Here is a 27814-nt window from a genome sequence, read left to right as displayed (position 1 = left end):
ATATTGATTTAAATTCATTCAATTATGAAAGACATTGTGACAAATTGGATCCAACTGTGTTAGAAAATGAGAATTGTGTATTTGACCAAAATTTAATAGGACAATATACAATAAATATTGATTCCAATGATTCTCCAAAGGTTAAAAAATTAGTTGATCAGTTTGAATCTGAAATATTAGGTAATGTTTTAGTTTTAAATGAAATTTTTGGATATACTTATAATAAACGAACAGATTGTCTTGGTTTTTGGAAAAGTATGTTACATACTATGGCTGAAAAACCTGATTATGATTTCGACCAAGGTGTTCATTTGGATAAGGAATACTTAATGACTCAACTAAACTATAGTAAAAAACCCATGAATACAGCATACAACTGCTTATCTAAAGCGTTGGAACTTGCGTATTCTCGTCCAGCAAGATTAACTGCAGAAGCTAGAGATGTGGAAAATGGAGCAATAGAAGCTAGATCAGCACTAACAGAAATCAGAATAGCAGAAGCCAGAACAGCAGAAGCTAGAGCAATAGAAGATCGAGCAATTGAATTAGAAGCTGAAACAGCAAGAGCAGCTGCAAATGCTGCCGATGCTGCAATTTTGGCTAGAAAGGCTAGAGAGTCAGCAATTATGGTAAGAGAAGCTAATGAAGCAAGCTTAGCTAGAGCAGAGGTACATGCAGAGCAAATGATACAAGCAGAACTAATAACAAATGAAGAAGAAATAACAGATGAAGAAGAAATAACAGATGAAGAAGAAATAACAGATGAAGAAGAAATAACAGATGAAGAAGAAATAACAGATGAAGAAGAAATAACAAATGAAGAAGAAATAACAGGTGAAGAAACAAATGGGTTACTTGGTGATTTCCAAAATTTAGCCGTACAGACAAGTGCAGCCGTTGTAACAAATATTAGCCTTGAAACGATTGATCCTGGTATATTAAGTGTTACTGTGGATCATTTTAACCAAGAATTGAAAACCACGATTGATATTTTAATTGAAAAATGTTTGAAAAATGAAGATGAAATAACTCAGGAAAGTTTAACATCGAATATTGATTCTATAATATCCACATTTTTCCAAGACATAAAAAGATTCATGTCAACTCAAAATTTAACATCGAATTAAAACTTTTGGTATGTCGGATTGTTTCTTCAAAATAAATTATGCTGGCATTTTTATTTAAAGTTTAGTTTTTTTTTACAATTTCATGGGTTGTTTCATCAACCCTCATTCTATTAATTATTTTTATTCATATTCATTTCTATTATTAATGTTGCTTAATGACTTCGACGTGGGTATTTATTTTGAAGTCGGAAAAACATCAATTCATAAAAATTAAAGTTAAAACCTAATAAACAGAGCAAAAAGATATCAAATATTGTAGAACTTGAATAATCATTAATACTGCCATCTTAGTATGTAAGTTTTTCTTCGCAATATCTCTCTTAGCGGTTCCTCAAATATAGTACCTTGATTGTATTTTATTTTTTTTACCTTATTTTTTGTAATATCACACTACTTCAACCACTAATAAACAACAACAAAATATACTATTACACATATATGATATCTATTAGCTTAATAACTTTTATATTGGCAATAGATTCAAACTCTTCATTCTAATCAAATTGAAATTATCATTCATTAACTGACGTAAGATATCACAATTCAATACACATTTGTTTCACAGGTCTCATCAAACAACAAGCATTATTTAATATGTCACGTCTTGAAGAAGATATTACTCCACCTTATATTCTGACACCAAATCTTCCATTCAATCAAAACTTAATTACTCATTATTTACTTTGCAATACTGATGATTGCACACCAAAGGTTAAAGCTGTAATTCAAAAATTTGAAAGGGAAGTCTTGAAAGATCCAAGAAATTTATCAATTTTATTTCAATTGAGCTTTTCAAAGAGACAACATATGACTAGAATAATCAGAGATATATTACAGTTCATGTCTAATAAATCAAACTTTGATATAAATCAACCATTCAAGTTGGATGAAGAAACTTTGCTATATGTTAAGTCAAAATATTCCAATAAAGATCGAGCAACTAAGCAGCTTTTCAATAATGCGTTGGATTATTTGAAGAAATTTTTTATCTACTGTTATGATGGACAAGATATTGATTTAAATTCATTCAATTATGAAAGACATTGTGACAAATTGGATCCAACTGCATTGGAAAATGAGAATTGTGTATTTGATAAAAATTTAATAGGGCAATATACTTTAAAAATGGATTCCGATGACTCTCCAAAGGTTAAAAAATTGGTTGATCAGTTTGAAACAGAAATATTGGGCAATGTTTTAGTTTTAAATGAAATTTTTGGTTACAATTATAGAAGACGAACAGATTGTATTTGGAGTTGGAAAAGTATGTTACGTACTATGGCTGAAAAACCTTATTACGATTTCAATAAAGGTGTTCATTTGGATAAGGATTACTTAATGACTCAATTAAATCGAAATAAAGGATCAATGATTAACGCATACAATGCTTTATCTACGGTGTTGGAAATTGCATATTCTAATCCAGCTAGATTAACTGCAGAAGCTAGAGCTGTAGAAACTAGAGCAGCAATAGCCAGATTGACATTAGCAGAAATTAGAGTAGCAGAATCCAGATTAGCTGCCGTTCAAGCAATTGAATTAGAAGCTGAAACAGCAAGAGCAGCTGCAAATGCTGCCGATGCTGCAATGTTGGCTAAAAAGGCTAGAGAGTCAGCTACTATGGTAAGGGAAGCTAGTGAAGCAAGCGAAGCCAGATTAAAAGCATTGGCTGAAACAGGAATTACAGTAAATGCGTTACAGAGTGATCACCAAAATTTAGCCGTGAGTACAAGTCAAGTAGATATGGAATCAAATATTAACGTTGAAGCGATTTACTCAAGTAACTTGAATGCTACTGTGGATCATTTTAACCAAGAATTGAAAACCACGATTGATATTTTAATTGAAAAATGTTTGAAAAATGAAGATGAAATAACTCAGGAAAGTTTAACATCGAATATTGATTCTATAATATCCACATTTTTCCAAGACATAAAAAGATTCATGTCAACTCAAAATTTAACATCGAATTAAAACTTTTGGTATGTCGGATTGTTTCTTCAAAATAAATTATGCTGGGCATTTTTATTCAAAGTTTAGTTTTTTTTTACAATTTAATGGGTTATTTCATCAACCCTCATTCTATTAATTATTTTTATTCATATTCATTTCTATTATTAATGTTGCTTAATGACTTCGACGTGGGTATTTATTTTGAAATTGGAGAAACAACATTCTATAGAAATTAAATAAATCTCAAGTAAACAAGGCAAAAATTACCAAATATTGTAGTCCCTTCGTGATCATGAACTCTTTCATACTAGATACGTATTAGGTTATTAAAATGACACTTTTGAGAATATGATATATTCACCCTTACGTGTTACTCAACATAATCAAGTAACGTTTCAATTTGTTTATACTATAATCTTAACCATAGGCAATAATTTCTTATCTAAGTGCTAGCAACATGCAGGTTTAAAATAACTGTTTTGTTCATTCTTCTTCAGATTATAAGTCTAGTTAACTACTTTTACATAAATGCTGATTCTTACAAGGTATCGTGCTACACTTATATCATTTTTTTTCCTACTATTATTCAAGTGTCTTGATCTTTTATGGATAATAATTAATATGAAATAATATTACATTACTTTTCCTAACATGGATCATCAAAATCAACACTGCTAATGTTACTGAGACTCAATCAGTTTCATCAACTCCTGCGAACAAAAGGAATTTTAATTTTAATGCTTCATCAATCATCGATCTAGAGGTTTAGAGATGCACATACTCGTCAATAATTTGAGCACGGGTTCACCTACTAGAGAACTCAGATGCAAAAATAACATTTATGAAGATATTAAAAAGCCATTCATTCATCAACTATTAAAAAAATACGATATAAAAAGATATATTATTTTGCATCAAAATCAATGCCAGCACTGAAAATAACTAAAATAAGAATTAAAACGGCTTGTCGAAATCACTGAAAATCCAAAGATTAAAAAAATAAATTTGACCGAAAAAGTTGACATTTTTTTGCATCACTAAAGTATTGAGATACCTTAGATTCATGAACCGATAATCAACTTATAAACACAACCACGATGAAGTTGGCCTTATGAAGAAAATTTCTTCTTTTAAAAAAATTAACTTTTGAACAAATCTCTAAAACTTTGCTCGTGCTTATCTAAGGCACCTTTTAAGGCTTCCATTAATTTTGATTTAGTATGCATTTCCATACTTGTTGCTCCTTCGATAGCATTGGAACATTTATTATACACATCCAAATAAGCACTAACGGCGAATTCATCCAAGGTGGGATAAGTATTTGTTTGAGCTGATCTGGTTGAATCGAGTAAAATTCTTCTTTCTTGAGTGGCATCACTTCTTTTTCTTTTTAAAGAAGTTGATGGAACATTAGTTGAAATAGGTTTCAAAGGGACTCTTGATTGTGGAATTGGTGAAGGATTGACTTGAATTTGAGCAGCTTGTAATTGAATATTTCTTGAATTTTCAGCTCCAGGTTGAGCTAATCCTGATTGAGTTGATTCCATATCACAATCTCTATGAAGCTCATATAGTTCAAATATTTGGTCCATGTATGGTATATATTTTAAATCTCTTGAACCCAAACTACCATTAACATGATCCATATATTTTGATAAATCATTTTCTTGAGAAAGATATTCCTGACATCCAACCATACAGTATAACATACGAATCAATCCCCATATATTTCTTTCTCGTTGTGTTCCCATTCTAAAAATCAACTTGACAACTTGTGATTTAGTTAAATATATGCTTTCAAATTTTTCAATGATTTCAAGTTGTTCTGGAGTAATAGATTCTTTTGAATCTTCATCTAAAAGTACACATTTTGATTTCAACGCGTGATCCAATGTGGCTTCGGAAGATTTTATCAAACATAACGGACCATCTTTGGGTAAAGTGGTGCATTTGTCATAAGCAATATCCAAACATTCAGTTAAAGCATCAAATGACTCTGTGATTGTTAATTTTTCTTCTTTATCTACTATATCTGCAAAATGATTTTTAACAGTTTCAACATCCACAAATAAATTACTATTTTCATCGTAAAGATGTTTCATGCTACTCAAAATTTCGAGCCAGTATTTCAATATAGTGACTCTTTTTTCAATGGGTAAATTTATTAATCTTTTAGCGACAACCTTGTTGTTTAATACTTCATTATTAAATTTGATAAATAAATCTTGATTTTGAACTCCTTCCCTATCAAATATGGAATAGTTTGTAGATGACTCGTAAATGAGATTTTCCGTCCCTATGTACACCTGGGACATTGTAACTTTGGATTTTGCTATAATGGTTGAAGGATTGAAGTGAAGATGGATTCAATATAATACGTAACTTATTTGAAGTTTTTTTTTAAAAAAATATTATTATACTTATATTATAAGACAGATAATTATATGCAGGAAAGAAGCACGATTTATTTGAAAAACTATTGATAAAATTCTGGACTTCCAATTGTGGCGTGGTCGTAGTATCTTCGTAAAATGCTTCTACACAGACCTTAGTTATAAAAAGACTGACTAATTGTCTGTTAAAACTGTTCTATATACATCTACCTTATTATTTCGGTGAACGTTTTTCTTTGGTTTCGCCAAATTACTCCACTTGGTAGCATTATCTAAGAGCTAAGTTCATCAACTATTATTGTGAAAAAGTAGATGGCGCTAAGATAAGCTGTTGATCGACAAACAGATAGGCAAAGTCAATTTATATGTAAATCATTACTACAAAATTGAATCATTATTACAAAACTGTATCATACAATAGTGTGATAAAAAAAACCAATAACAGTGTGTTTACAAGATGAGAATCAAACGCGTGTAATAATGTGTTAGCTCTGAAAAAAATGCGAATATAACTTTTATTCACTTGACATTTGCTATTTTTTTTTGACTTGTCTTTACATACGGTAGCGCGCAATATGTCATCAAAACTTTATTTTAAAGTTGAACTACAGTTGAATGTAAAAATTGAACTACAGCTGAATGTAAAAATTGAACTACAGTTGAATGTAAAAATTGAACTACTTATTTTGCTTGTTAACAAGATTATTCCTCTCATTAACAAGTATATCTTCACAAGTTTCCACTTCTGGCTTCCTTGTATCTGTCTTGAATAAATTATTATCATGATTTTCATTAAAGATTTCTTCGTTCTCACGTCTAGCACTAGTTAATACAATTTTATGAGCTTTCCTAACAGGTCTAATGCTGAACAACCGATCCATTTGTTCTAAAGAGACCCCTTTAGTCTCCGGTATTAAAAAGTAAACAAAGGGTACACTTATCAAAGCTATCATTGCAAAGAAGAAATAGATCCCATAATGCATGGACAGTATCATTGTCTGCGTCCATCTAGCCATCACGAAGATGGCTATCCAAGATGCAGATGCGTTGATGCTTTGCACAAAGGTCCTAACATTTTGATCAAACAGTTCAGCCCCTAGTAACCACGGTAAGCTGCTCCAAGCCATGAAAAAGGCAATCCAAACGTAGATTAAACCAATAGCTGCTTTACCCGCTGGTCCTGCGTTATTTCCTGGCTTTGTTGGATCATCAACTTTCAAAAAAGCACCAATATACCAAAAACAGATTGAACAAATTGTCGATGATACCATAAATGCTGGTCTTCTTCCCACTGAATCAACAATGAACAATATGAAGACAAATGTCATTACAAATTTAACAACTCCAAACAAACCAGAAGACAACAATGAAGCACTTACTCCCTTAACTCCCAAGCCTTGGAATATCTTTGGAGAATAATAGTTAACTGCTTGAATACCCATAAAATTACAAAATATGAAAAGCATCACAGTTATAAATAAACGATATAACAATTTTCTATTATGGAAAAAGACTTCATAAAATGGATCCATTATTCCCAATCCTACTTTTTGTCTTTGTTCTTCAACACTTTCCTTACATTGATTGACTTCATAAATAATATATTCATCCGATTCAGGTAAATTCCTAAGCCATGTAAGATTTTTAATTGCTTCTTCATATCTACCAACTTGTATTAACCATCTTGGACTTTCTTTCATGAATAAACCACCAAGTAAAAATAATCCAGATGGAATTAATTGAATTGCAAATGCTATGTACCATTGATTTCTCAGATCATTTGATATATGCTGTGAAAGTCCATAATTAATAAAAAATCCAACTAAATCACCTATTCTCCATCCTATTTCATAACTTGCAGTTAATTGACCTCTAATAGCTGGTGGTGATATTTCAGATATGTAAACAACAGTTAAATTACTTGAACATCCAATAGCTAATCCTGTTAATACTCTCCCTGCATACATAGGTCCTAATCCAACAGATCCATTTGCAGCAAGCATTATACCAGATCCAAGAGTAACCAACAAAGCAGCTGCTATCAACGGTATTCTTCTACCAAAGTAATGCGAAGCAGGATATGAAAAAATTGCACCAAAGAAACAACCAACATGAAACACGGAAATAACATTTGAAATAATATAAGCTGAATTCTCTGCTTTATCTAAACCAAATTCTCTTTGAAAAGAAGGTAATGAAACTGCTCCTCCAATAAATCCACTATCATATCCTATAATTATAGCTGCCGCCGAAGCCATTAATGCAGTCATATAAATTCTATAATTATAAACTTGAGGAGGTGTTGGTCTATCTTCTGTTTTTTCAAATATATTTTTAAATTTGATCTTACCTATGATCTTTTTAAACATTGAAGTTGATGTATTTGTAGTGTTGTGTTTTCCATTTGTAGTACTTGAAAATGTGCTTGATGTATCATCTTGTTTTTCATTAGAGTCTATTGATTCTGGTGATATGCTTAGTGTTGAGTTCATTTATGTATGTAATTGTTGATGACTTGGATAAATTTTAATGAGGTATTGTAATACTTGTGATAATATTTTCTTGCCAAATGGTAAAAGATATCAAGTTTTATTTATATTTAAACCACATAAAAACATTGTGGGGAAGAACAAACAGGTTCTAAATACTATGGTTTGTGTAAAATTGTTGGTATATTAGTTTCAAAATTCATTATTTTTTTTTTAATATTTTTATAAATTTAATTTAACTTTGACTTTTGTGTCATATTTTTTATTTTATTTTTGAATCCCGAATTAATAAACTTCGTAAACAATAAGATCCTTTTTAACGATTGTTTACCAATTAAACATCACAACGTACCTCTGTGAGTCTGAACTAGAACGAAACCCTGAGATTCAGATATTTGTAAAGCTGAAAGACCCTTCAAGACGTATGGTCAGAGAGAACAAAAAAACTCCTTGATTGAATTTCATGTTTTGTGCAATTGTCATCTAAAAATCTTTGCTACATTTGAAACTACAATTTCAAATTACAAAATCGGAAAGAAAAGAATTCTGTTGAATAAAGTCATATCACGTTATCCCCCAAACTTAAGCTATTGGCTATCTTCGTATTTAGTAACGACATATCGCATAACCTTTAATAAAAAATTTGGAGCCCCAAAAGAATGGGGGATATTTTGGGGGCAAAAATTTGGGGAACTGTGGGGGATAACTTTTTAAATATTTCTTGAAAGCAAAAAAACCTTCTATCTTTTATCTCTACAATCTGGGGTAGCTAAATAAACTTTGCAATTTCGTCATCAAAAGCTATCGAGCTATTCTGTATTCGTCGTTAGAACAGATTAGAGTGATAAGATATTTTGCGAATTAAGAACCCGATTTTGTGTCTTATAGATTTTCCGAAACTTTATTTAATTAATCCGAGATCTTTGGTATAAAAAAGAAAAAAAAAACGTTTTTAAAATATTATATATGTATTAAACAAGCCAAAGGTTTCGCTCAGCGTTGAAGGTACATATATAGTTTAGTTCGTATTTTCATAAGTTGCTATGTTTGAAGTAGAACACTCTATTTTGGGAATAAGGTGTGAACTACCTTCTCAATTAAATCACATGACTCCCCCATATTTTAAAAAAATTCTACGGTTATAATTTTAGAAGTTACTAACCAAGATTTTCGGGAAGTTTTAATTCATTCGCATTGGCTGTGTTATTTTTAGTTATGCTAAAAACCTGGAGTGATCTACTAGAGTTTATAGTTTTAAATAGTGGGGTAGATTTATTATATCTATAAAAAGTATATATTTAGATCAATTACTAATTTGGTTTGATATTAATTAAATTCAAAAGTAGCACTCAAACTTAATTCAAAATGAAAAATAGACAAACGATCACAACTCTACAAATCAATGATAAATATTCTTGACGTTTATTGCAATTATTTAAACAATATTTTATTTTTTAAATTAATCCACTTAAAGTGAATTGTTCTAAAAATGGAGCTAAATCATCTTTACGAACTTCAATAATTGAAGATTCAAAATTATCAACTCTAATTTTAGCACCAGTTGTATTTGCCATTTGTTGAAAAGCAGTACTAAAAATATTTAATCTTGAATTCATTGATTCACTAGTTATAAATTCATTTTGTTGCAGCTGTTGTTGAATTAATTTTGCTTTTTCTGAATTATTCATACTTCTTGGATAACGAGGAGGTAAACCAATAACTAAATAAGTATCACTTTTTGAATCTAAACTTGCAACAATTAAAGGTTTTAAACTATTATTTTCATTTATAAAATCTAATTCTGCTAAATTTTCAATTAACCATGAACCTAATTTTGTTAACATTAAAGGATTTAAAAAAATTTCTAAATCTGGTATTGAACCATCATTTAAAACACATAATCTATATAATTTTAAATTTTTTATCATTTTTCTTTCTAATAATGACATTCCTGTTTTAAATGTAATTTGTTGTAATTGTTTTGCATATTCTAAACCTTTAAATAATAATTCACTTCCTTTTAATTTTATAAATGGTGAGGAATTGTTTGTAAATTGGTTATCAATTTTTGAATTTAAAGATTTTGATAAATTTAATGCATCCCATGATGACCAAAAATTATTTAACCAAGAATTTTCTTTTCGTTCCATTCTTTTACGGATAATTTCATTTTCATTAGTATTATTAATTGATTCATTTAATTTATTTGATTCCATTATAAATTTTTCATCTAATTCCAACAATGCATTTAAAGCTTCAACACATTCCATTGCAGATAATGAACCAGTATAACCATAAGTTTTAACAAATCCTTCTCTTATTATACCTTCTAATCCATATATTGGTAAATATCTTCTAAATATAATTGGTAATTGTCTTTTAATTTTTGTATCCATATAAAGCCATTTTTGTTGAGCAACAGCTAATGATACTCCCATTTTTGCAAATAATTTATGTAATTTTTTTTTACCTTCATCAGTCCAAAGATTTAATTTTGAATTAACATGACTTGAATAAAAAAATGAATCATATAAAGTCCAATGTCGTAGTAAAAATAATTGATAATCTCTTTCAATTCTTAACATTGTATGATCAGCTTTTTTTTTAGTTGATTGATGTTGAGGATTTAATCTTGTTACTTCATCTTTTAAAAGTGGTTGTAATTTTTCATAAATATCTGGATATTGATTATCAAGTGATGATGTTCCTATAATAGTTATCCATAAATTTTCTAAATTTGTTTCACCAATTGATGTTAATATTGCATAGACTGTGGTTGAATTAGAAGTGGTTATTGATGAACCTTGATTATAATAATTTCTTAATATGGTTTCATTTTCTAATTTTTGTTTTTTTAATTTTTGTTTTGAATGACGTTCTTGTAATTTTCTTTTTCTAGTTATATTTTCAGATGAATCTTGAGAATTTATTTGAAACTCAGATTCAGATATATCCACTTCTGTAGAAGAGTCATCTGAATCACTGTCAGATTCAGATTCTGAATCCAGATTTTCTTGTAATATCAATATTTCATATGCTTTTTTCTCTTCCATTAAATTTGCATCAATAAATCCATCATCAAAACAAACAACAATTTCAGAACCAAATAAATTATCTAAATTCCAAGGTCTATGACCATCTATTATATAAATTTTTCTTTTAAATTTATTCCCACTAACTAAATTTAAATTTTCATTATTATTATCGTCATCAAAATTATCATTATCTAATAAAGAATTTGGATCTAATTCAAGAAAATTTTCAACATCTAACATTGCACCACATCCAATTAATATAATATTACTTATATCAGAATCTAATCTTAAATAATGATATTTTAAATTATTATAACCAGTAACAGGAATAATTTGAAATTGAATTAATTGTTTTTTAAATAATAAACTTAATAATTTTCCAGCACATAATGAATCAACATCTAATCCTGAAACAAATATAACTAATTTACAAGTTGAATGTGATGATGAAGTTCTTCTTATTTCTTTATATGTTGAGAAATATTGATTTGGATTTATATACATTTGACGATATCATTAATGGCTGATATAGATTCTATAAGTGTATTATGAATAATGAATGAATGAATGAACGAAGGGAAAGTGAAATTAACTTTTTGGGTAAAATGCAAATGCTATAAATGATTGTAAAGTAGTAGTGATGTATCTATTCTTGTCAAAGTGATATGATCTGTATTAATTGCTACTAAACTTCAAACTGTAAATGAAATTTGAATGTAAGAACTTTTTGTTTACTGTTTTTGATTTTGTATATAAATTTTTTTTTTATATCATTAAAATGACAGACGCGTTTTTGAAACTAGTTGAATAAAATTTAGTGAAAACATGAACTTGAAAGAATAGCTACAATTTGAACAATTAGTCTCCATAAGATAGCAATTGAGAATATTCCTTTTATCTTACTTTTTCACCAAATCATTTGAGAAGGTTTTTTGATTAAATTTAATAGCATGATAGTTTACTATGCTAGAGTTCAATTATATGTAAATTAAGTGGTATTTGGGGGTATTGGAGTAAACTCAAAACTATTGATTAAATCTTAGAGATGATAATTTACATTTAACAGAACAGATCAATATATTATCAATGTCCTGGACCTATCATCAAAAATCAATTCAAAAGTAATCCTAAAATTAATAATCTTCAACTTTATGAAGATTATATGGAATTAAAAAATTAAAAACAGCCAGCTGCATTTTTTAAAGTTCCTACTAAGGCATCAAAAAACACTCAAACATTACCATCAACTTTCGTCAACTTCACCTTCCTCCAATTTTTCTTCTTCTCCCTCCTCCTCTTCTTCATCACCTTCATTATTTTTTAAATTTGAAGTAACACTTAAATTATAAGTAGAATTTCTTAAATAAGATTCCCATAATCTTGCAACAACTTCAGTTGATAATGCATTTGAATTTATATCTTTTAATATTGAATTACAATCATTTATTGATACATTTAATCCTTCCTATAGGTGGAGTTAGTATATACTGCAAAAAAAAAATTTAATGATGGTGATGAGATTTAAAAACATACTATGTTTGATATTATCCTTGATAAAAGCATGTTATGTGTTTGTTCATGTGGGTTCTCCATTTTGATGATGATGAGATATGTGGCTGATGTGCTAGTATGCTTTTAGAGTTGATTAATTTAAAGGTGATGTTTGTTTTGATTTTTGAATTTGTTAGAATTGAAAAATCTGTGGTAACAAAATTTCGCGACAATAAAAATAATATGACACACTAAAAATCACAATATGATCTGAATGTTTTACGCATGAATTTATTTTTGGTCTACTTTCATCATCATCATCTAAATCTTGTACATATAAACTGATAAAATGGATAAAATACTATTGATTCTATCATCAATATTAATAGGTCTTACACTAATCTTAATTCAGTATTTAATCCAAACAAACAATCTAACAAATCCAATCAAATTTTTAAATCCTTCCTCCCTAGTACCAAATAAATCATCAAAAAATTTAAATAAACCAACTTTTTTAATATGTGGAATAAATAATAGTGGAAAAACGTCATTATTTTATAAATTAACTACTGGTGAATTTAAATTAACAATATCATCAATTGAAAAAAATATTGGGGAAATAAATTTACCTTTTGCAAAACCTTCAATAAGTAAAAAATTTCAAATTATTGATTATCCAGGACATTTAAAATATTGGAATTTATTTAAAAACTTAGTGGTTAGTGATATAAAATTAAATAATATAAAGGGAATAATTATAGTAATTGATTCAAGTTCTAAAAAATGGTCCAATGGTAGTATTGAGATGGAAAATTTAATTAAATTTTTATATAATCTTATATCAATAACAGAAAGAAAACAAAATGGAATAGATTATTTATTTGCCGTTAATAAAAATGATTTATTTGATTCATTACCAGTTTTAAAAATAAAATCAATCTTGGAGAGTGAAATTAATAAATTAATAAATAATGAAATTAATAATATAAATAAAACTTCAGGAATTGATAAAGAAACAACCGAAAAAAATGAAGAAGAATTAGAAAATAATGAAAATTTAAGAGAATTTTGGTTAAGTATTATTGGAACTTCACAAAATTTTAAATTTGAAAAATTAGAAGGTAATATGGATTTTATTGGTGGTAGTATATTAAAAAATAAAATTGAAAAATGGGAAGATTGGTTAGATGAAAAAGTAATGAATCCATAAACCTTTTACATAGTCATTTAATTATTATTTACTTATTTCATGAGTTGGAACTGTTGGAAAAAAACCATCTTTTTGAATTTTTTCAATTCTTTCTTTATTATATTTCTTTTTTTGATTTAACATTAATCTATTTTTGTAGATTGTTGAACTTAGATTGTAAGATTTAAATTTAAAATTTTTTAATTCTTCATTTTTTGTAGTTAGATTGTTTTCAATTTCTTTTAATTTCGATTTATATGATTCATGATTATTATTCTTACTCTTATCATCCTCTTTATCTTTATCTTTATCTTCTTCTTTCTTCTTTTTATCTTTTGACCAATTAATTCCCCATAAATAAGGTTTAGTCTCTTCAACTTTTTTCCCCACCTCTTTCAATTGTATTTCTAATTTAGTTATTTCGTTTTTCAATTCTTCATATTCCTTTGATTCAATTGGTTTTGCAAAACTTTCATCATATAAATGCAGTTTACAAATATAAAAAAAATCTAAATGATTATCAGTTATTAAAACTTCAGTTGTTGGTTTATAACATATTAAACATGATTTTGAATCTTGTGATGATACTGATCTTAAATTATATTTATTTTGAAATGGTGGTTGAATTTGTTGTGATTTATTCATTCAATTTGATGTAAATATATTGCGCTTAATCAAAGATTTGATCTTATCGTGATCTTATAAAACTAGTGGCACGTGACCTGTTTTTTTTTGCAACCAAAATATTGATAAATTTGGCAACCAAATTGTTAGTCTTCAAATTCAATTAGTGAACCATGCTTTACAAATTTATTCATTTTGATAGAACGTGTTCAACAAATCATCACAAATAAAATCAATCTGATTTATATTCTGAACAGATTTCGATGGTTTTTCATTCAAAACCAAATTTTGCAACTTTCAACTTTTTAATTCGAAACCAAGTCATACGCATCTGCTAAGTCAAAGAGAGAAATGTCATACCCTTAATAGCTTATTTAAAATCTAAGATATCATATGATAGACAATACACTATTTTGAAGAACTATATCAATTTAATTTACTGCTGAAAATCAAAAAAGAACAATCAAAAAAAGTAACGTGAATATATTAAATATATCCCAATGCAGTTAAATTATTATAGGGATCCTTAATTCTAGTTGTTCTCAGAGATATAGTTCAAATTTTAACAACCAGAAAGTGGTATAGTGCAATAGTTCACCCATTCGCCATCAATAAACTTCATGATATAGTCATGTTATGTAAGAGAGATGAGATATTGATCAAACTTTGCCTTCATCTTGAAAAATACCTGAAACCCGTTCGTTTTTATGGTCATGCTTTATATATTTCTAAATTTAGAGACAGATACACTTGATTTACAGATCCATTTATTCAAAACCAAAGTAGATATGTCTTATCTCATGGATATTAAGCTTACTGCACTAACAACTTATTCTATCTCTCTTTCTACATTTTTCCTTCTGCTTTAGACCATTAAATTACAACTTGAATAATTACTGGTAAGTAGATTTTATAAGAGAAAGACACGTAGCTGGTAATTTTAATTTATTATTATCTAATTACGTAATTAATTAGTCAATCTCTCTAATAATAAATTAACCAATAGAAAAAAATCAGTCATTATAAAAAAAGGGAAAAGAGATTAAATAACATCCATAACTACATACATTAAGATAATATAATGTATTGAGCAAGCATAAGATAATATAATTTAATTTTAGATTCGAATTAATATTCATTACTCATCATCATTAGTTTTCAATTCATCTATCTTTATCTTTTGGTTAACCAACCCATATACCATTTACAAATCATTGTTGTTATACAACTTTGCAACCAATTACACATAGAGTTAACTATTATTACAACAACAACATCCAACTTTATCAATTTAAATTTCAAGAAAAAAATTGAGCTTTTTTTTTTTGTCTTTTTTTTTCTATCCCATAACAAATAGACGATTATTTTATTATAACTAAAGTAATAAAATTTCAACAAATATATACACATACCACCAATACGTTTTCACCCCTATATTCATTTTCATAATTGAGTAATACCATCAAAAGCATTAACCGATACATACCCAACCATTTAAATTAGTCCAACAAGTACACACCACAATCTTACACAAATTTTACAACACATTATCTATCACAAATTTTAACCACATAATCACAACATCCATAATTATACCTACATAATTCACACACATAAATCACACACACACATAATATACACACAAACATGTCCGATCATCAAGAAGCAGATATTGATTCAATTGTTGATAGATTATTAGAAGTAAGAGGTTCAAGACCTGGTAAACAAGTATCATTAACAGAACAAGAAATTCGTTATCTTTGTACAAAAGCAAGAGAAATATTTATTCAACAACCAATATTATTAGAATTAGAAGCACCAATAAAAATATGTGGAGATATTCATGGACAATATTATGATTTATTAAGATTATTTGAATATGGTGGTTTCCCACCAGAAGCAAATTATTTATTTTTAGGAGATTATGTTGATAGAGGTAAACAAAGTTTAGAAACTATTTGCTTGTTATTAGCTTATAAAATAAAATATCCTGAAAATTTTTTTATATTAAGAGGTAATCATGAATGTGCTTCAATAAATAGAATTTATGGATTTTATGATGAATGTAAAAGAAGATATAATATAAAATTATGGAAAACTTTCACTGATTGTTTTAATTGTTTACCTATAGCTGCAATTATAGATGAAAAAATTTTTACGATGCATGGTGGTTTATCACCTGATTTAAATTCAATGGAACAAATAAGAAGAGTAATGAGACCAACAGATATTCCTGATGTTGGATTATTATGTGATTTATTATGGTCAGATCCTGATAAAGATATTACTGGATGGTCAGAAAATGATAGAGGTGTTTCTTTTACTTTTGGACCAGATGTTGTTTCTCGTTTTTTACAAAAACATGATATGGATTTAATTTGTAGAGCTCATCAAGTTGTTGAAGATGGTTATGAATTTTTTAGTAAAAGACAATTAGTAACATTATTTTCTGCACCAAATTATTGTGGAGAATTTGATAATGCAGGAGCAATGATGTCTGTTGATGAAAGTTTATTATGTTCTTTTCAAATTTTAAAACCTGCTGATAAAAAACCAAGATTTCAAAATTCAAATGTTAATAATAATAGACCAAATCAAGTTCAAAGAAAACCAAAGAAAGCAACTAAATAATTAACATCATTATATCAATCAATCATCTAAATGCTTTATATATAAATATATATTATTATTATAACCTTTTTTTGCAACTAAATCAAATAACTTAGCATATATATCAAATTACAATTATCAACAACCAACAAACATATAACTTTCATTTCATATAAATTATGTATTAATAACTTTTAATTTTCAAAAATGTAGTTAAATCAAAAGCAAAAAACAACATAGAATGATGTTTATTTTAAATAGGTTTTATTATTTTTTTGTTGCTAGTATATAAGAAGTAAACTTTAATACCATGATTATAACTTACGATTTTAGAATATTTAAATTTGAGAGAAGAAAATGAAATGAAAGAAAGAATGTTGAATGAAGAATGCTATATGCTTGATGAATATGATGAAAGTTGGTAATTGTTTATATTTATATTTATATATATTTTTAATTTGATTGTAAAATTCGATTGTAATTGAGTGACTCGGACGTGATTTTGATGGAGAGATTTTGGTTTACGACGTGAAAGAAGTTGAAAAGGGGTTTAATTTTTTATATATTTGTTTTATAGCTTATTAACTAAGTTTATACGTGAAATTATATTTGTTATATTACCGTGTGGTTTAATTCAAGATCAAGAGGTCAATCAAGATGGTTCAACATCCATTAAGCTAATCAATTTATATTTTTTATATTGTTTATATTGTTTATATTGTTTAATACATTATTTTTTGAAAATTTATCAAGAAAACATTTCTTGCATAATTGTAGAGACTCTCTTATTAGATGAGTATTTACGTTACGTTTTTGAAACATTTTTGATCTATGTTTTAAATGATTATTGTCTATAATGGTTGCAAAATAACTAGGTGTTGCAAAACTTAGGGCTAAAACCCTAAGCTACTATAACAGTTACAAATTCAAATATTATAACTACTATCGTAATTTTTAACATTCCATACATACATAAGTTAGTTATAGTGCGCGCTCATAGTTAACAATTTTTCAAAAATTTTTCAGAAATTTCTATAATTAAAGAAGCTTGATTGATTGATTCAGATACATTATAATAGAATAAGACAAAATGGTATGTTCGTTTGGAGATTAAACAGGGAATACCATTTGATTCAATGAGATAGTGAACTAAGGGGGATGTAAAGTGGAGATCGAGATTGGAGTTCAGAAGGGAAAGTTCTGAATTTGAAATTAATCAATATTACGAAATATGAACGAAATAAATAATGAATCAACCGGACAATAAACTTGATACAACGTATCAAAATAAACTATTGAATTACGAAAAATTTCCAATAATTTGGATGATTTTTAGGGAAGATTAGAAAGGATTACTTATAAAGCATAAAACATGGCGGAAACAGATTGGAGAGAGTTCTATATTTTAAGACAAATCATAAAGTCCACATTTAAAAAAAAGACTCGAAGTTTTCACCAGTGGGATCATTTTGTGCTTGAAAATTTCAAATCATCCAAAATGAAAGACTTATTAATGGGTTAATATCCAAAAAGGATCAATTCGTCTTATACCAAAAATGATCATTCGCCAATTTAATTAAACTAACTCCACATTTCTACATTTTCCAATTATCAATACGGTTTATTTCCCGAAATACCAATCAAAAATAATAGAATAACAATACTAACTCAAATGTCTCTAGGTATTAGTTCAAGATTTATTACATCCATCACAAAAATCAGAACAAGAAAAATATAAATTAAAATTATTAGTACAACAACCAAGATCATATTTTATGGATGTAAAATGTCAAGGATGTTTAAATATTACAACTGTATTTTCACATGCTCAAACTTCTGTTACTTGTGATTCTTGTTCAAATGTTTTATGTATTCCAACTGGTGGTAAAGCTAAATTAACTGAAGGTTGTTCATTTAGAAGAAAATAGAGAATTTGGTAGTGAGGAGATAGGTGAAACAGGAGTAGATGAAAGGCTAATGAAAAGTTTTGTATATTATTGGTTTAAACATTTAATACATAAATTTAAATTTGTAAATAATAGAGAGAGATTGTAAATGTTTGTTTTCTTAATCAAAGTGTGTAAGTCTAAAGGTTAATCGAATAATCGTAGATATACAATTTCTGTTTTTAGAGACATAAGATTATAGAACCTATGATTACTTCTGTTTTTAAAACATCTTAATTAAAGTCAAAGTCCATTATCCTAAAAACAATCAATATATGCATCCGTACTCGCAAACATCCATCCGTACGACAAACATCCGTATCTCTTTAAAGCTTAGATTTCACATTTCTAACAACTTCATCAATAGCTTTTGCAACTTTATCAACATTATGTTCATTTAATCCAGCAACTGAAGCTCTACCACTACTAACTAAATAAATTCCATGTTTTTTCTCTAATCTTTCAACTTGTTCAGGAGTTAAACCAGTAAAAGAAAACATACCAGTTTGATCAGTAATATGATTCCAAGTTCCAGGAGTTCCCAATTGTTCCAATTTTTTTCTTAATTCATGTCTCATTTTTATAATTCTACTTGACATTGTTATAAGATCTTTTTTCCATTGTTTATATAATTCAGAATCATTTAATATAGTACTTACAATTTTTGCACCATAAGAAGGAGGATTTGAAATTTCACATCTTATAATTAAATTTAATTGAGATTTTATTGCATTATTTAATTTTGAATCTGTTGTTGGTAATATAATATGAATTGCTCCTGCTCTTTCACCATACATTCCAACATTTTTTGCAAATGATTGACATATTATTATTGGTGATGATATAATTTTTTCATTTATTGCTTTTCTAATAGGGTAAGCATCTTTTTCTAAATCACCACTTGCAAAACCTTGATAAGCAGAATCAAATAATATAATATGTTTTTTTGATTCTAATGCTTTTAAAATTTCATTCCATTGAGTTTCTGTTGGATCTAATCCTGTTGGATTATGAGCACAAGCATGTAAAAGAAAAATTGAACCTGGATTAGCATTATTTATAGTATTTAAAAAACCTTTTAAATCTAATGATTTTGTTGAATTATTCCAATATGGATAAGTTTTAACATTTAATCCTAAAGTTTCAAAAACTTGTTTATGATTTGCCCAAGTTGGTGAAGATATATAAATATCTTTTGATTTATTATAAAATTTTTTTAAAAAAACACCAGCTAAATGTAATGCACCTGTTCCTGATAAACTTTGTTGACTAATAATTCGGTTCTCTTTTATAGCTGGTGAATTTTCTCCTAATAAAACTTTTGCAGCAGAATTTAAAAATGGTTCTAATCCTGTTATTGATAAATATTCATGATTATAATTTGGATCATTTTGTAATTTTTTTTCTGCTAATTTAACTGCTGGTAATACCCAAGGTTTACCATTATTATCTCTATAAGCTCCTATACCTAAATCAACTTTATCTGAACGTGAATCTTTTGTATACCTTGCTTTTAAACCAAATAATGGATCTGGTGGTAATTCAGTTAAATTTGTGAAAACTTCAGCCATTGTGGGTGTTATGTGATTGGTTGATGAATTGAGTTGGTGGTTAAAGAGTATTTTGGTTGTCAAAAAATGAAGATAATCTAATCTACTAATAATTGAATATAGTGTGGTGTATATATATAATGTTAATATTAAAAAAGGTAGTGTTTAATTTGACACTTCCATTCATCCAGTTAAAAAATAGCACAAGATAATAAAATATTTAATATTATTATTAAATTGAGGGGTAGAGAAATACGAATAGTTTCCACACGATTTGAGCCATTTTTATAACCGACTGTTTGTTTGATTTGATTTGGTACAAGTAGAGATGATTGAGCCCAATAAATCGAATGATACAGGGACCACACCGACTCCCTTAGTTTGAGCTTTTGGGCAAAAAATGATCTTTATCATCATCCCACAGATGAATTTGATTGAAATCTTAGCTCAAGTAACACAAAATAGTTTATAATCATCAACTAAATGTATTACGGTAATTTACGGTTGAAATCTAAATATAAAGTATTAGTCTAAAAGATTTCGAGAACTACCCCAGATTTCAAATTCGAGGAAACAATAAGTAGTGTAAAACGATAAGTATTGTGAGACTTATATGTAAAAAAGAAGAATGAAACCTCTAATTCAATAAAAATTTGGACTAAAAGCAGCAATGAAATACGTTGCTTGAAAAAAATCAAAAATTGGTTGCAAAATTAACATTAGCGGCAAATTTTTGAACGAATTGGTTGCCAAAACTGGCTTGCGGGAATATAAACATACGTCCATTCACTTAAATAGAAAGTCTAAGGGTTAGAATGCTGTTAGGGTCCACAGTTGTAATTTAGTTTGTTTATAATTCTTGCTCAATTTGATCATAAATGAGTTTAAAATTGATGCAAATTATAGCTAAAATTATACTTTGCAATGGAAAGCATCAACAGTACGCTTAGTACGCCTAAAAATATACTTTGTAATGGAAAGCATCAACAGTACGCCTAGTATACCTGTTAATGTGTTAACAACTTGATAAAGTGGAAGGTTGGATTGGTTTTCTTACAATTTTAATAGAAATATCCAAAAAAATTCACATAAAATCTCCCACGGCTATCACAGAATATAAATATATTCTTACTGTTCATACCATTCAGGATACGATCTTATTGTATTTTTAATCACAGGTCATACATATTTATCAACAACATTTAACTATAATCATATTCAAATTTGTATATCATCAAGAATTTTGACTTCTAAATTCCAGACTAATCCATTAAAAAAAAATAAAATCAAACAAATTGGAGAAGATTGATTTATATTCAAATTATCCATATAATCTGAAATCAAAATATCATTCACCTGAATCACTACATTCAAGGAACAATATTAGGATACGGAAATATCACTAGCTAACAAACTAATGGAAGAAATTGTGAAGTTGATTCTATTTCTTCCATTAGTTTGTTAGCTAGTTTTCTCTCCATTTCGCGATATTATTTCTTGAATGAACTCAAAGCTTGAATAAAACTATCATCCACCATTTGATAAGCCAATTTTAAATCATCCTGATTAAGGTTTGTATGCGATACTATTTGTTTTTCACTTCGAGTTGATTATCGGAGGGAAGATAATTTTGTTGTTTTGATTAATGATTGGCTTCGAAAAAATGAAGTTTAAAATTTGATGCACACAGTCTTATAACCAGCACAGCTTAACGTTGATTATTCGTCTTGAATTATTTAAAGTTCGTTTCAAAAATCGGGTGATTCATTGAATTGACTCGTTGACTCATCAATTTTAATTCTAATTCTTTTTTTTTTTTTCACTTGAAACACGAAAAATTGATCTGAAATATTTCACATCTTTAATAAAGACATTACAACTGAACATACAACAACATGTCATCTTTTGGTACATTATTCAGAGTTACAACATATGGAGAATCACATTGTAAATCAGTAGGATGTATAGTAGATGGTTGTCCACCAGGTTTAAAACTTGATGAATCAGATATTCAACCACAATTAACAAGAAGAAGACCAGGACAAAGTAAATTATCAACACCAAGAAATGAAGCAGATGCAGTAGAAATACAAAGTGGTACTGAAAATGGAATAACTTTAGGAAGTCCTATAGGAATGACTGTAAAAAATAAAGATCATAGACCTGGTGATTATAGTGAAACTGATCTATATCCAAGACCAAGTCATGCTGATTATACTTATATACAAAAATATGGTTTAAAATCTGGTAGTGGAGGTGGTAGATCTTCTGCAAGAGAAACTATTGGAAGAGTTGCTGCAGGAGCAATAGCTGAAAAGTTATTAACAAAAATAAATAATGTTGAAATTGTTGCATTTGTTTCATCAATTGGAGAAATTTCAATGAATAGAAATCCACAAGATCCAAAATTTCAAGAAGTATTAAATAATATAACTAGAGAAGAAGTTGATGGTGTTGGACCAATAAGATGTCCAGATGCATCAGTACGAGAAGAAATGGTTAAGGTTATTGAAAAATATAGAGATTCAAAAGATTCAATAGGAGGTGTTGTTACATGTGTTATAAGAAATTGTCCTATTGGATTAGGTGAACCATGTTTTGATAAATTAGAAGCAAAATTAGCTCATGCAATGATGAGTTTACCTGCAACAAAAGGTTTTGAATTTGGTTCAGGATTTATTGGAACTACAATACCTGGTTCAAAACATAATGATTTATTTATTTATGATGAAACTAATAAAAGATTAAAAACTAAAACAAATAATTCTGGTGGAATACAAGGTGGTATATCAAATGGTGAAAATATTTATTTTTCAGTTGCTTTTAAATCTGCAGCAACAATAAGTCAAGAACAAGAAACTGTTACATATGATGGTAAAAATGGAATATTAGCAGCAAGAGGTAGACATGATCCCAGTGTTACACCAAGAGCAGTACCAATAGTTGAAACTATGGCTGCATTAGTATTAATTGATCAATATTTAATTCAACAAGCTAGAAATTCAACAAGAAATATAATAGAAAATTCACAATATTAATAGTCATGTATATATACATTTACCTAAACAACTGATTTAACTTCAAAAAATCTCTTTAAATAATAAATTTGAAATAATGAATTTACAGCAACAACTAAAATTTGAAAAACTGACCACCATTTAACTCTTGAATTTGTAGATTCAGCAGTATTTCTATGAGTTCTTTCTCTAATAACTAAATAACCTTGTTCAGCTTTAACTTCATCAGTTAATTGACTTAATCTTTGAATAGCATAATCTAAAGTATTTGATTTTGGATCATTTGCATCAATATAAACGACACCATGAATATTAAAACTAACATCTAAATCAACTCTACTACTTTGTTCATTTGAAAAACAATATTGAAATTTTCCATTTTGTTGAGCTTTTATTTGTTCATCTCCATGATCTATTTTAGATCTTTTTAATAATATTTGACCTTGTGGTGATGTAATATAAAATTCAATATCATATTGTTCTGAATTATGAGGATCTCTTGATCCAACTTGAAAAGATATTGCTAATTCATCATTTTTTTTTAAAGTTTCAAAAAAGCATTGTTTTCCATATGGTTGTAAAAGGACATTATGTGATAAAATTGTGGTGAAGAAAATGAATAAGGAGAGAAATAACTTCATCGTTGGTGCAATTGATGAACACTTGAGTTAGATGGATTATTGGTTGAAAATTTCAATTTCGATCTAAAATAATTTTTCTTTAAGAGATTGACGTGTGTTGTTTTTATTAAGGCAGAATTTTATACGCGTAGATGGTTAAGCACTACCAAGTGGTTTAGGTATATCAATTGCAGCTTCAGGTGCTTCACAGATTTGAGTTTCAGAAGTCTCAGTAGAGTGGTACTTAAGTTTGATAAAATTTTATCATTATTTCTAAACAGTTTATATATAAATCATTAAATCTTAGATTTATGATCAATGCTATGTTCACCAAATGCATAATCAACAGCCAATTCACTTAAAAATGGATACATTTCAGCATATTGTTTAGCACTTGCACTTGATGCATTACCTTGTTTAACTCTCATAGCAATACCTTGACTTATAACACATAATCTTAAAAGACCAAAAGTATGACCAATTTTCCAAAGTTTAATTGGATCATTTGAAGGATCTTCGGGGTTCCATTTAATTAATTTACTATAATTTTTTAATTGTTCTAACAAGAATTGTTCAGATTCTGGATTTCCCAATCCCATTTCATTTTCTGGATCTTGAAACATCAATTGATTCATTTGTTGAGGAAATTGGAAAGGTTGAAAAAAATTAGATAAATCAAATAATGGATGTCCAATAGTACATAATTCCCAATCTAATACTCCACAAACTTTTTTTGTAGTTGGATTAAATAATAAATTATCAATTTTTAAATCTCCATGAATTAAAGTTAATTTTGATGGATCTTCTGGTGCATTTTCTATAAACCAATTAGTTAATTTTTCAAAATTTGGAATTGGATCAACATGTTTTGATTGTAAATTGTGGATGTTAGTTAATGTCTTGATTTGTCTTTTAAAATAACTTGTAGTTTTTAATTTTTCAATATTTTGAAATTGTGGGAAATATTCAATAGGTAATATTGATAGAAGTTTTTCAACATCTAATTTATGAATACCAACTATTGTATTAATTATAGATTTATAATAAATATTTTTATCATCATTTGAAAATCCAGGTAATGATGGATTTTTAATTTGTAAACCTTCAACATAATCCATTAAATAAAATACATATCCAATAATTGATTCATCTTCACATAATAAATGAACAGTTGGAACAGGTACTATAAAGTCTTTATCCTGAACATCATTATTTAACTGATTTATAGCATTTATAATGAAAAATTCTTTTTCTATAGCATGAGCAGTTTTAGAAATTATTTTTGCATTTGGACTTGGTTTTCTTCTTAATACAAACTTTGAACCATTTGAATCTTCTAAATAATAAGTTGGATTAGATTGTCCAAATGTAAATTGTTTAGCTATTGTAAATGATCTTGGAATATTAGAATTAAATCCAATTTGAGTTTTCGGACTTGATGAATTAACTTTTGATAAATATGATTTTAAATTATCTAAATCTAATGGTGATCTGATATCTTTTAATGATGGTGGTTCAGCCATTTTTAATTGTTTGTGCTTGGTTTTGAAAAAAAGAGATGGTAATTTCTTAACGATTGATCTTTATAAATAACTTCTTATATTGTGGGGAACGGGATTAATAATTTTTCAATTTGTACCGTTTTTTTCGTTGATAAAACCGATCTAGAATTACGGATAAATTTGTATAGATCTCGACGGATGTTCTCGTGTTAGAAAGGGAAAAACGGAAAATTACATCAGTTATTTTACACAATTCATTATCATTATTTCTATAATATACTATCCTCAACTCTTAGCCTGTTGTTGTAGTTCATTCAATGCTTCTTGATATACTTTTTCCTCAGAGTCATTAATATTTACAGCAACGTTGAATTCAAAATTTTCAACCTCTTTACCATGTCTACTGACATCTTTAGAAAATGTATTAAACCATTTTAACTCACCTTTACCAAATATAAAATTAAATGCTTTACCAGATTGATTGGCTCTTGCGGTACGACCTACTCTATGAATATATTCTCTTGAAGAATTAGGTAAATCATAATTAATAACATCTGTTATTGTTGTTAAATCAATACCTCTTGCTATTAAATCAGTAGCTATTAAAATATTGATTTTTTGATTTGTGAAATCTTTTAAAATTTTTGATCTTATTGATGTTCTATTATTTGTTGAATTAATGAATGCTATATTTATAGGTACATTTAATTTATCAAATATAAGTTGTAATAGTCTGGATAATCTTATTGATGACTCGTTTGATTTAGTGAAAATTAAAACATTTGATAGTTTGGATTGAGTAATTAAAAATTTAACTAATATTAATGGTTTTAAAGAATTTTTAGCTACTCCTAAATGTAAATTATATTCAATTAAAGTTGAAGGTACTGAAAATAATTCATTAACTAAATTTTCTGAATCATTAACTACAATCAATCTTGGTTTGTAAAGATTTAAATTTGCCAATTTACCTGCATCAGTGGTTAATGTTGCTGAAAATATTAATTTCTTAGCTTTTATACTCCAGTGATCTAATATATTATATGGTTGTTGTTCTTCAAGTTTTGAAGTTAAGACCAGTGACCAATTTTGAAATGTTTGATTTAATAATCTATCAGCTTCATCAATGACTAAAAAATTCAAACTTGATAAACTTATTGAATTTAAATTCAAATGTTCCACTAATCTACCTGGTGTACTAACAATTATATCAGGTACTGAATTTTTTAATTTATTACTTTCTTCTTTAATTGATATATCATTTTTTAAACTAACAATATTTAAAGTAGATCCTTGTGATAATTGCAATAAAGTTGTTCTAACTTGATTTATTAATGGTTTTGTAGGAACTAAAATAATAGCACGAACTCTTGGTACAACTCTATCATATAAAGCTTGTATAATAGGTATACAATATGCTAATGTTTTTCCTGACCCAGTTGATGCATTTACTAAAATATCTCCAAATGCATCAGGCATAATTTTATTTTTAATAATTTCTGGTAATAATTTATTTAATAAACTTACTTGAACTGCAAATGCATCTTTTATACCTAATGACTTTAAATTGTTTAGTATAAATGAAGTTAATTGATATTCTGAAAATGGTTTTGTTTGTGAAGGTAGTATATATTCCGGTTTAGCTAACCAGTCTAAATTTTTCAAATGTTGTGAAGTTGTTGTTAATTTTCTATCTCTTGGTAATTGAGGTTGAGGTAGAGGTACAAGATCTTGTGTATCTATTAATACATCCTCTTCTTCATGCTTTTCTAAATCATGACTAATTTGATTTGCAGATTGTTTAAATTTGTCAAAAACTGATTGATGCTTTTTGATATATTCTGTATCATTAGTTATTGGTTCATCTATTTCCATATCATCTTCATTATCCTCCAGTAAATGGTCTTCCTCTGAATCTTTGTCTTCTTCACTCTCTGATTCATCACTATCATCTGATATTCGGCTCGAATCCGAATCATTATCTGATTTTTCTGGTTTTTCATCTAGGCTTGACTCTTCTTCTTCTTCCTCTCCATCGTGCTCTTCAACTGGCCTCGCTCTTTTTCGTATATTCAACTTTATTGGAGTTGCATTTCTGATTTGATTTGTATCTTCATCTGAATTATATCTCACTCCAAACATATATATTCTTTTGAAAGAATTAGGATTAGCTTGTACACTTAGATATTTGTTGTCTCATCTATACAAATAATTTTATTACACAAAATTAAGGTTTTTCTATTCGTAAAAAAATTGATTTTTCAGTTA

At 27.8% G+C, this 27814-nt stretch overlaps 15 protein-coding genes across 15 annotated transcripts; 6 read left to right on the top strand and 9 right to left on the bottom strand. All coding sequences in view use genetic code 12, as the record gives it.

The window, feature by feature from the left end:
• On the top strand, positions 1 to 1127 carry KGF55_003779 (uncharacterized protein; the record flags this gene model as incomplete). Its single annotated transcript, XM_051758610.1, has 1 exon — positions 1 to 1127. A coding segment is annotated over one exon (1127 nt), but the record flags the coding sequence as incomplete, so codon positions are not given.
• Positions 1128 to 1721: 594 nt separating this feature from the next.
• KGF55_003778 (uncharacterized protein) lies at positions 1722 to 3101 on the top strand (the record flags this gene model as incomplete). Its single annotated transcript, XM_051758609.1, has 1 exon — positions 1722 to 3101. One exon carries the CDS (start codon positions 1722 to 1724, stop codon positions 3099 to 3101), a length of 1380 nt encoding a protein of 459 aa, XP_051614150.1.
• Positions 3102 to 4219: 1118 nt separating this feature from the next.
• Positions 4220 to 5395, bottom strand: KGF55_003777 (uncharacterized protein; the record flags this gene model as incomplete). The annotated part of the gene is made up of 1 exon (XM_051758608.1): positions 4220 to 5395. One exon carries the CDS (start codon positions 5393 to 5395, stop codon positions 4220 to 4222), a length of 1176 nt encoding a protein of 391 aa, XP_051614149.1.
• A 755-nt stretch (positions 5396 to 6150) lies between these two features.
• On the bottom strand, positions 6151 to 7965 carry HGT14 (Hgt14p; the record flags this gene model as incomplete). The annotated part of the gene is made up of 1 exon (XM_051758606.1): positions 6151 to 7965. The coding sequence occupies one exon, from the start codon at positions 7963 to 7965 to the stop codon at positions 6151 to 6153; it is 1815 nt and encodes a 604-aa protein (XP_051614148.1).
• Positions 7966 to 9416: 1451 nt separating this feature from the next.
• CDC45 (DNA replication initiation factor) lies at positions 9417 to 11501 on the bottom strand (the record flags this gene model as incomplete). The annotated part of the gene is made up of 1 exon (XM_051758605.1): positions 9417 to 11501. The coding sequence occupies one exon, from the start codon at positions 11499 to 11501 to the stop codon at positions 9417 to 9419; it is 2085 nt and encodes a 694-aa protein (XP_051614147.1).
• Positions 11502 to 12240: 739 nt separating this feature from the next.
• Positions 12241 to 12560, bottom strand: DAD4 (Dad4p; the record flags this gene model as incomplete). Its single annotated transcript, XM_051758604.1, has 2 exons — positions 12241 to 12462; positions 12531 to 12560. The coding sequence occupies 2 exons, from the start codon at positions 12558 to 12560 to the stop codon at positions 12241 to 12243; spliced, it is 252 nt and encodes an 83-aa protein (XP_051614146.1).
• Positions 12561 to 12837: 277 nt separating this feature from the next.
• KGF55_003773 (Signal recognition particle receptor subunit beta) lies at positions 12838 to 13698 on the top strand (the record flags this gene model as incomplete). The annotated part of the gene is made up of 1 exon (XM_051758603.1): positions 12838 to 13698. The coding sequence occupies one exon, from the start codon at positions 12838 to 12840 to the stop codon at positions 13696 to 13698; it is 861 nt and encodes a 286-aa protein (XP_051614145.1).
• Positions 13699 to 13722: 24 nt separating this feature from the next.
• Positions 13723 to 14322, bottom strand: KGF55_003772 (uncharacterized protein; the record flags this gene model as incomplete). Its single annotated transcript, XM_051758602.1, has 1 exon — positions 13723 to 14322. One exon carries the CDS (start codon positions 14320 to 14322, stop codon positions 13723 to 13725), a length of 600 nt encoding a protein of 199 aa, XP_051614144.1.
• A 1626-nt stretch (positions 14323 to 15948) lies between these two features.
• On the top strand, positions 15949 to 16932 carry GLC7 (type 1 serine/threonine-protein phosphatase catalytic subunit; the record flags this gene model as incomplete). Its single annotated transcript, XM_051758601.1, has 1 exon — positions 15949 to 16932. One exon carries the CDS (start codon positions 15949 to 15951, stop codon positions 16930 to 16932), a length of 984 nt encoding a protein of 327 aa, XP_051614143.1.
• Positions 16933 to 18001: 1069 nt separating this feature from the next.
• RPS27 (40S ribosomal protein eS27) lies at positions 18002 to 18839 on the top strand (the record flags this gene model as incomplete). The annotated part of the gene is made up of 2 exons (XM_051758600.1): positions 18002 to 18004; positions 18594 to 18839. 2 exons carry the CDS (start codon positions 18002 to 18004, stop codon positions 18837 to 18839), a joined length of 249 nt encoding a protein of 82 aa, XP_051614142.1.
• A 344-nt stretch (positions 18840 to 19183) lies between these two features.
• Positions 19184 to 20428, bottom strand: AAT21 (aspartate transaminase; the record flags this gene model as incomplete). The annotated part of the gene is made up of 1 exon (XM_051758599.1): positions 19184 to 20428. One exon carries the CDS (start codon positions 20426 to 20428, stop codon positions 19184 to 19186), a length of 1245 nt encoding a protein of 414 aa, XP_051614141.1.
• Positions 20429 to 22302: 1874 nt separating this feature from the next.
• On the top strand, positions 22303 to 23445 carry ARO2 (bifunctional chorismate synthase/riboflavin reductase [NAD(P)H]; the record flags this gene model as incomplete). The annotated part of the gene is made up of 1 exon (XM_051758598.1): positions 22303 to 23445. One exon carries the CDS (start codon positions 22303 to 22305, stop codon positions 23443 to 23445), a length of 1143 nt encoding a protein of 380 aa, XP_051614140.1.
• A 23-nt stretch (positions 23446 to 23468) lies between these two features.
• EMP24 (Emp24p) lies at positions 23469 to 24065 on the bottom strand (the record flags this gene model as incomplete). Its single annotated transcript, XM_051758597.1, has 1 exon — positions 23469 to 24065. One exon carries the CDS (start codon positions 24063 to 24065, stop codon positions 23469 to 23471), a length of 597 nt encoding a protein of 198 aa, XP_051614139.1.
• A 275-nt stretch (positions 24066 to 24340) lies between these two features.
• KGF55_003766 (uncharacterized protein) lies at positions 24341 to 25567 on the bottom strand (the record flags this gene model as incomplete). The annotated part of the gene is made up of 1 exon (XM_051758595.1): positions 24341 to 25567. One exon carries the CDS (start codon positions 25565 to 25567, stop codon positions 24341 to 24343), a length of 1227 nt encoding a protein of 408 aa, XP_051614138.1.
• A 264-nt stretch (positions 25568 to 25831) lies between these two features.
• KGF55_003765 (putative ATP-dependent RNA helicase) lies at positions 25832 to 27688 on the bottom strand (the record flags this gene model as incomplete). Its single annotated transcript, XM_051758594.1, has 1 exon — positions 25832 to 27688. One exon carries the CDS (start codon positions 27686 to 27688, stop codon positions 25832 to 25834), a length of 1857 nt encoding a protein of 618 aa, XP_051614137.1.
• Between the last annotated feature and the right edge of the window lie 126 nt (positions 27689 to 27814).

The sequence above is a fragment of the Candida pseudojiufengensis genome (assembly GCF_024610245.1).
Source record: "Candida pseudojiufengensis strain CBS 10847 chromosome Unknown scaffold1, whole genome shotgun sequence".
In the NCBI taxonomy this organism is placed as follows: domain Eukaryota; kingdom Fungi; phylum Ascomycota; class Pichiomycetes; order Serinales; family Debaryomycetaceae; genus Lodderomyces; species Lodderomyces pseudojiufengensis.
This window is presented reverse-complemented; position numbering and strand designations above follow the sequence as displayed.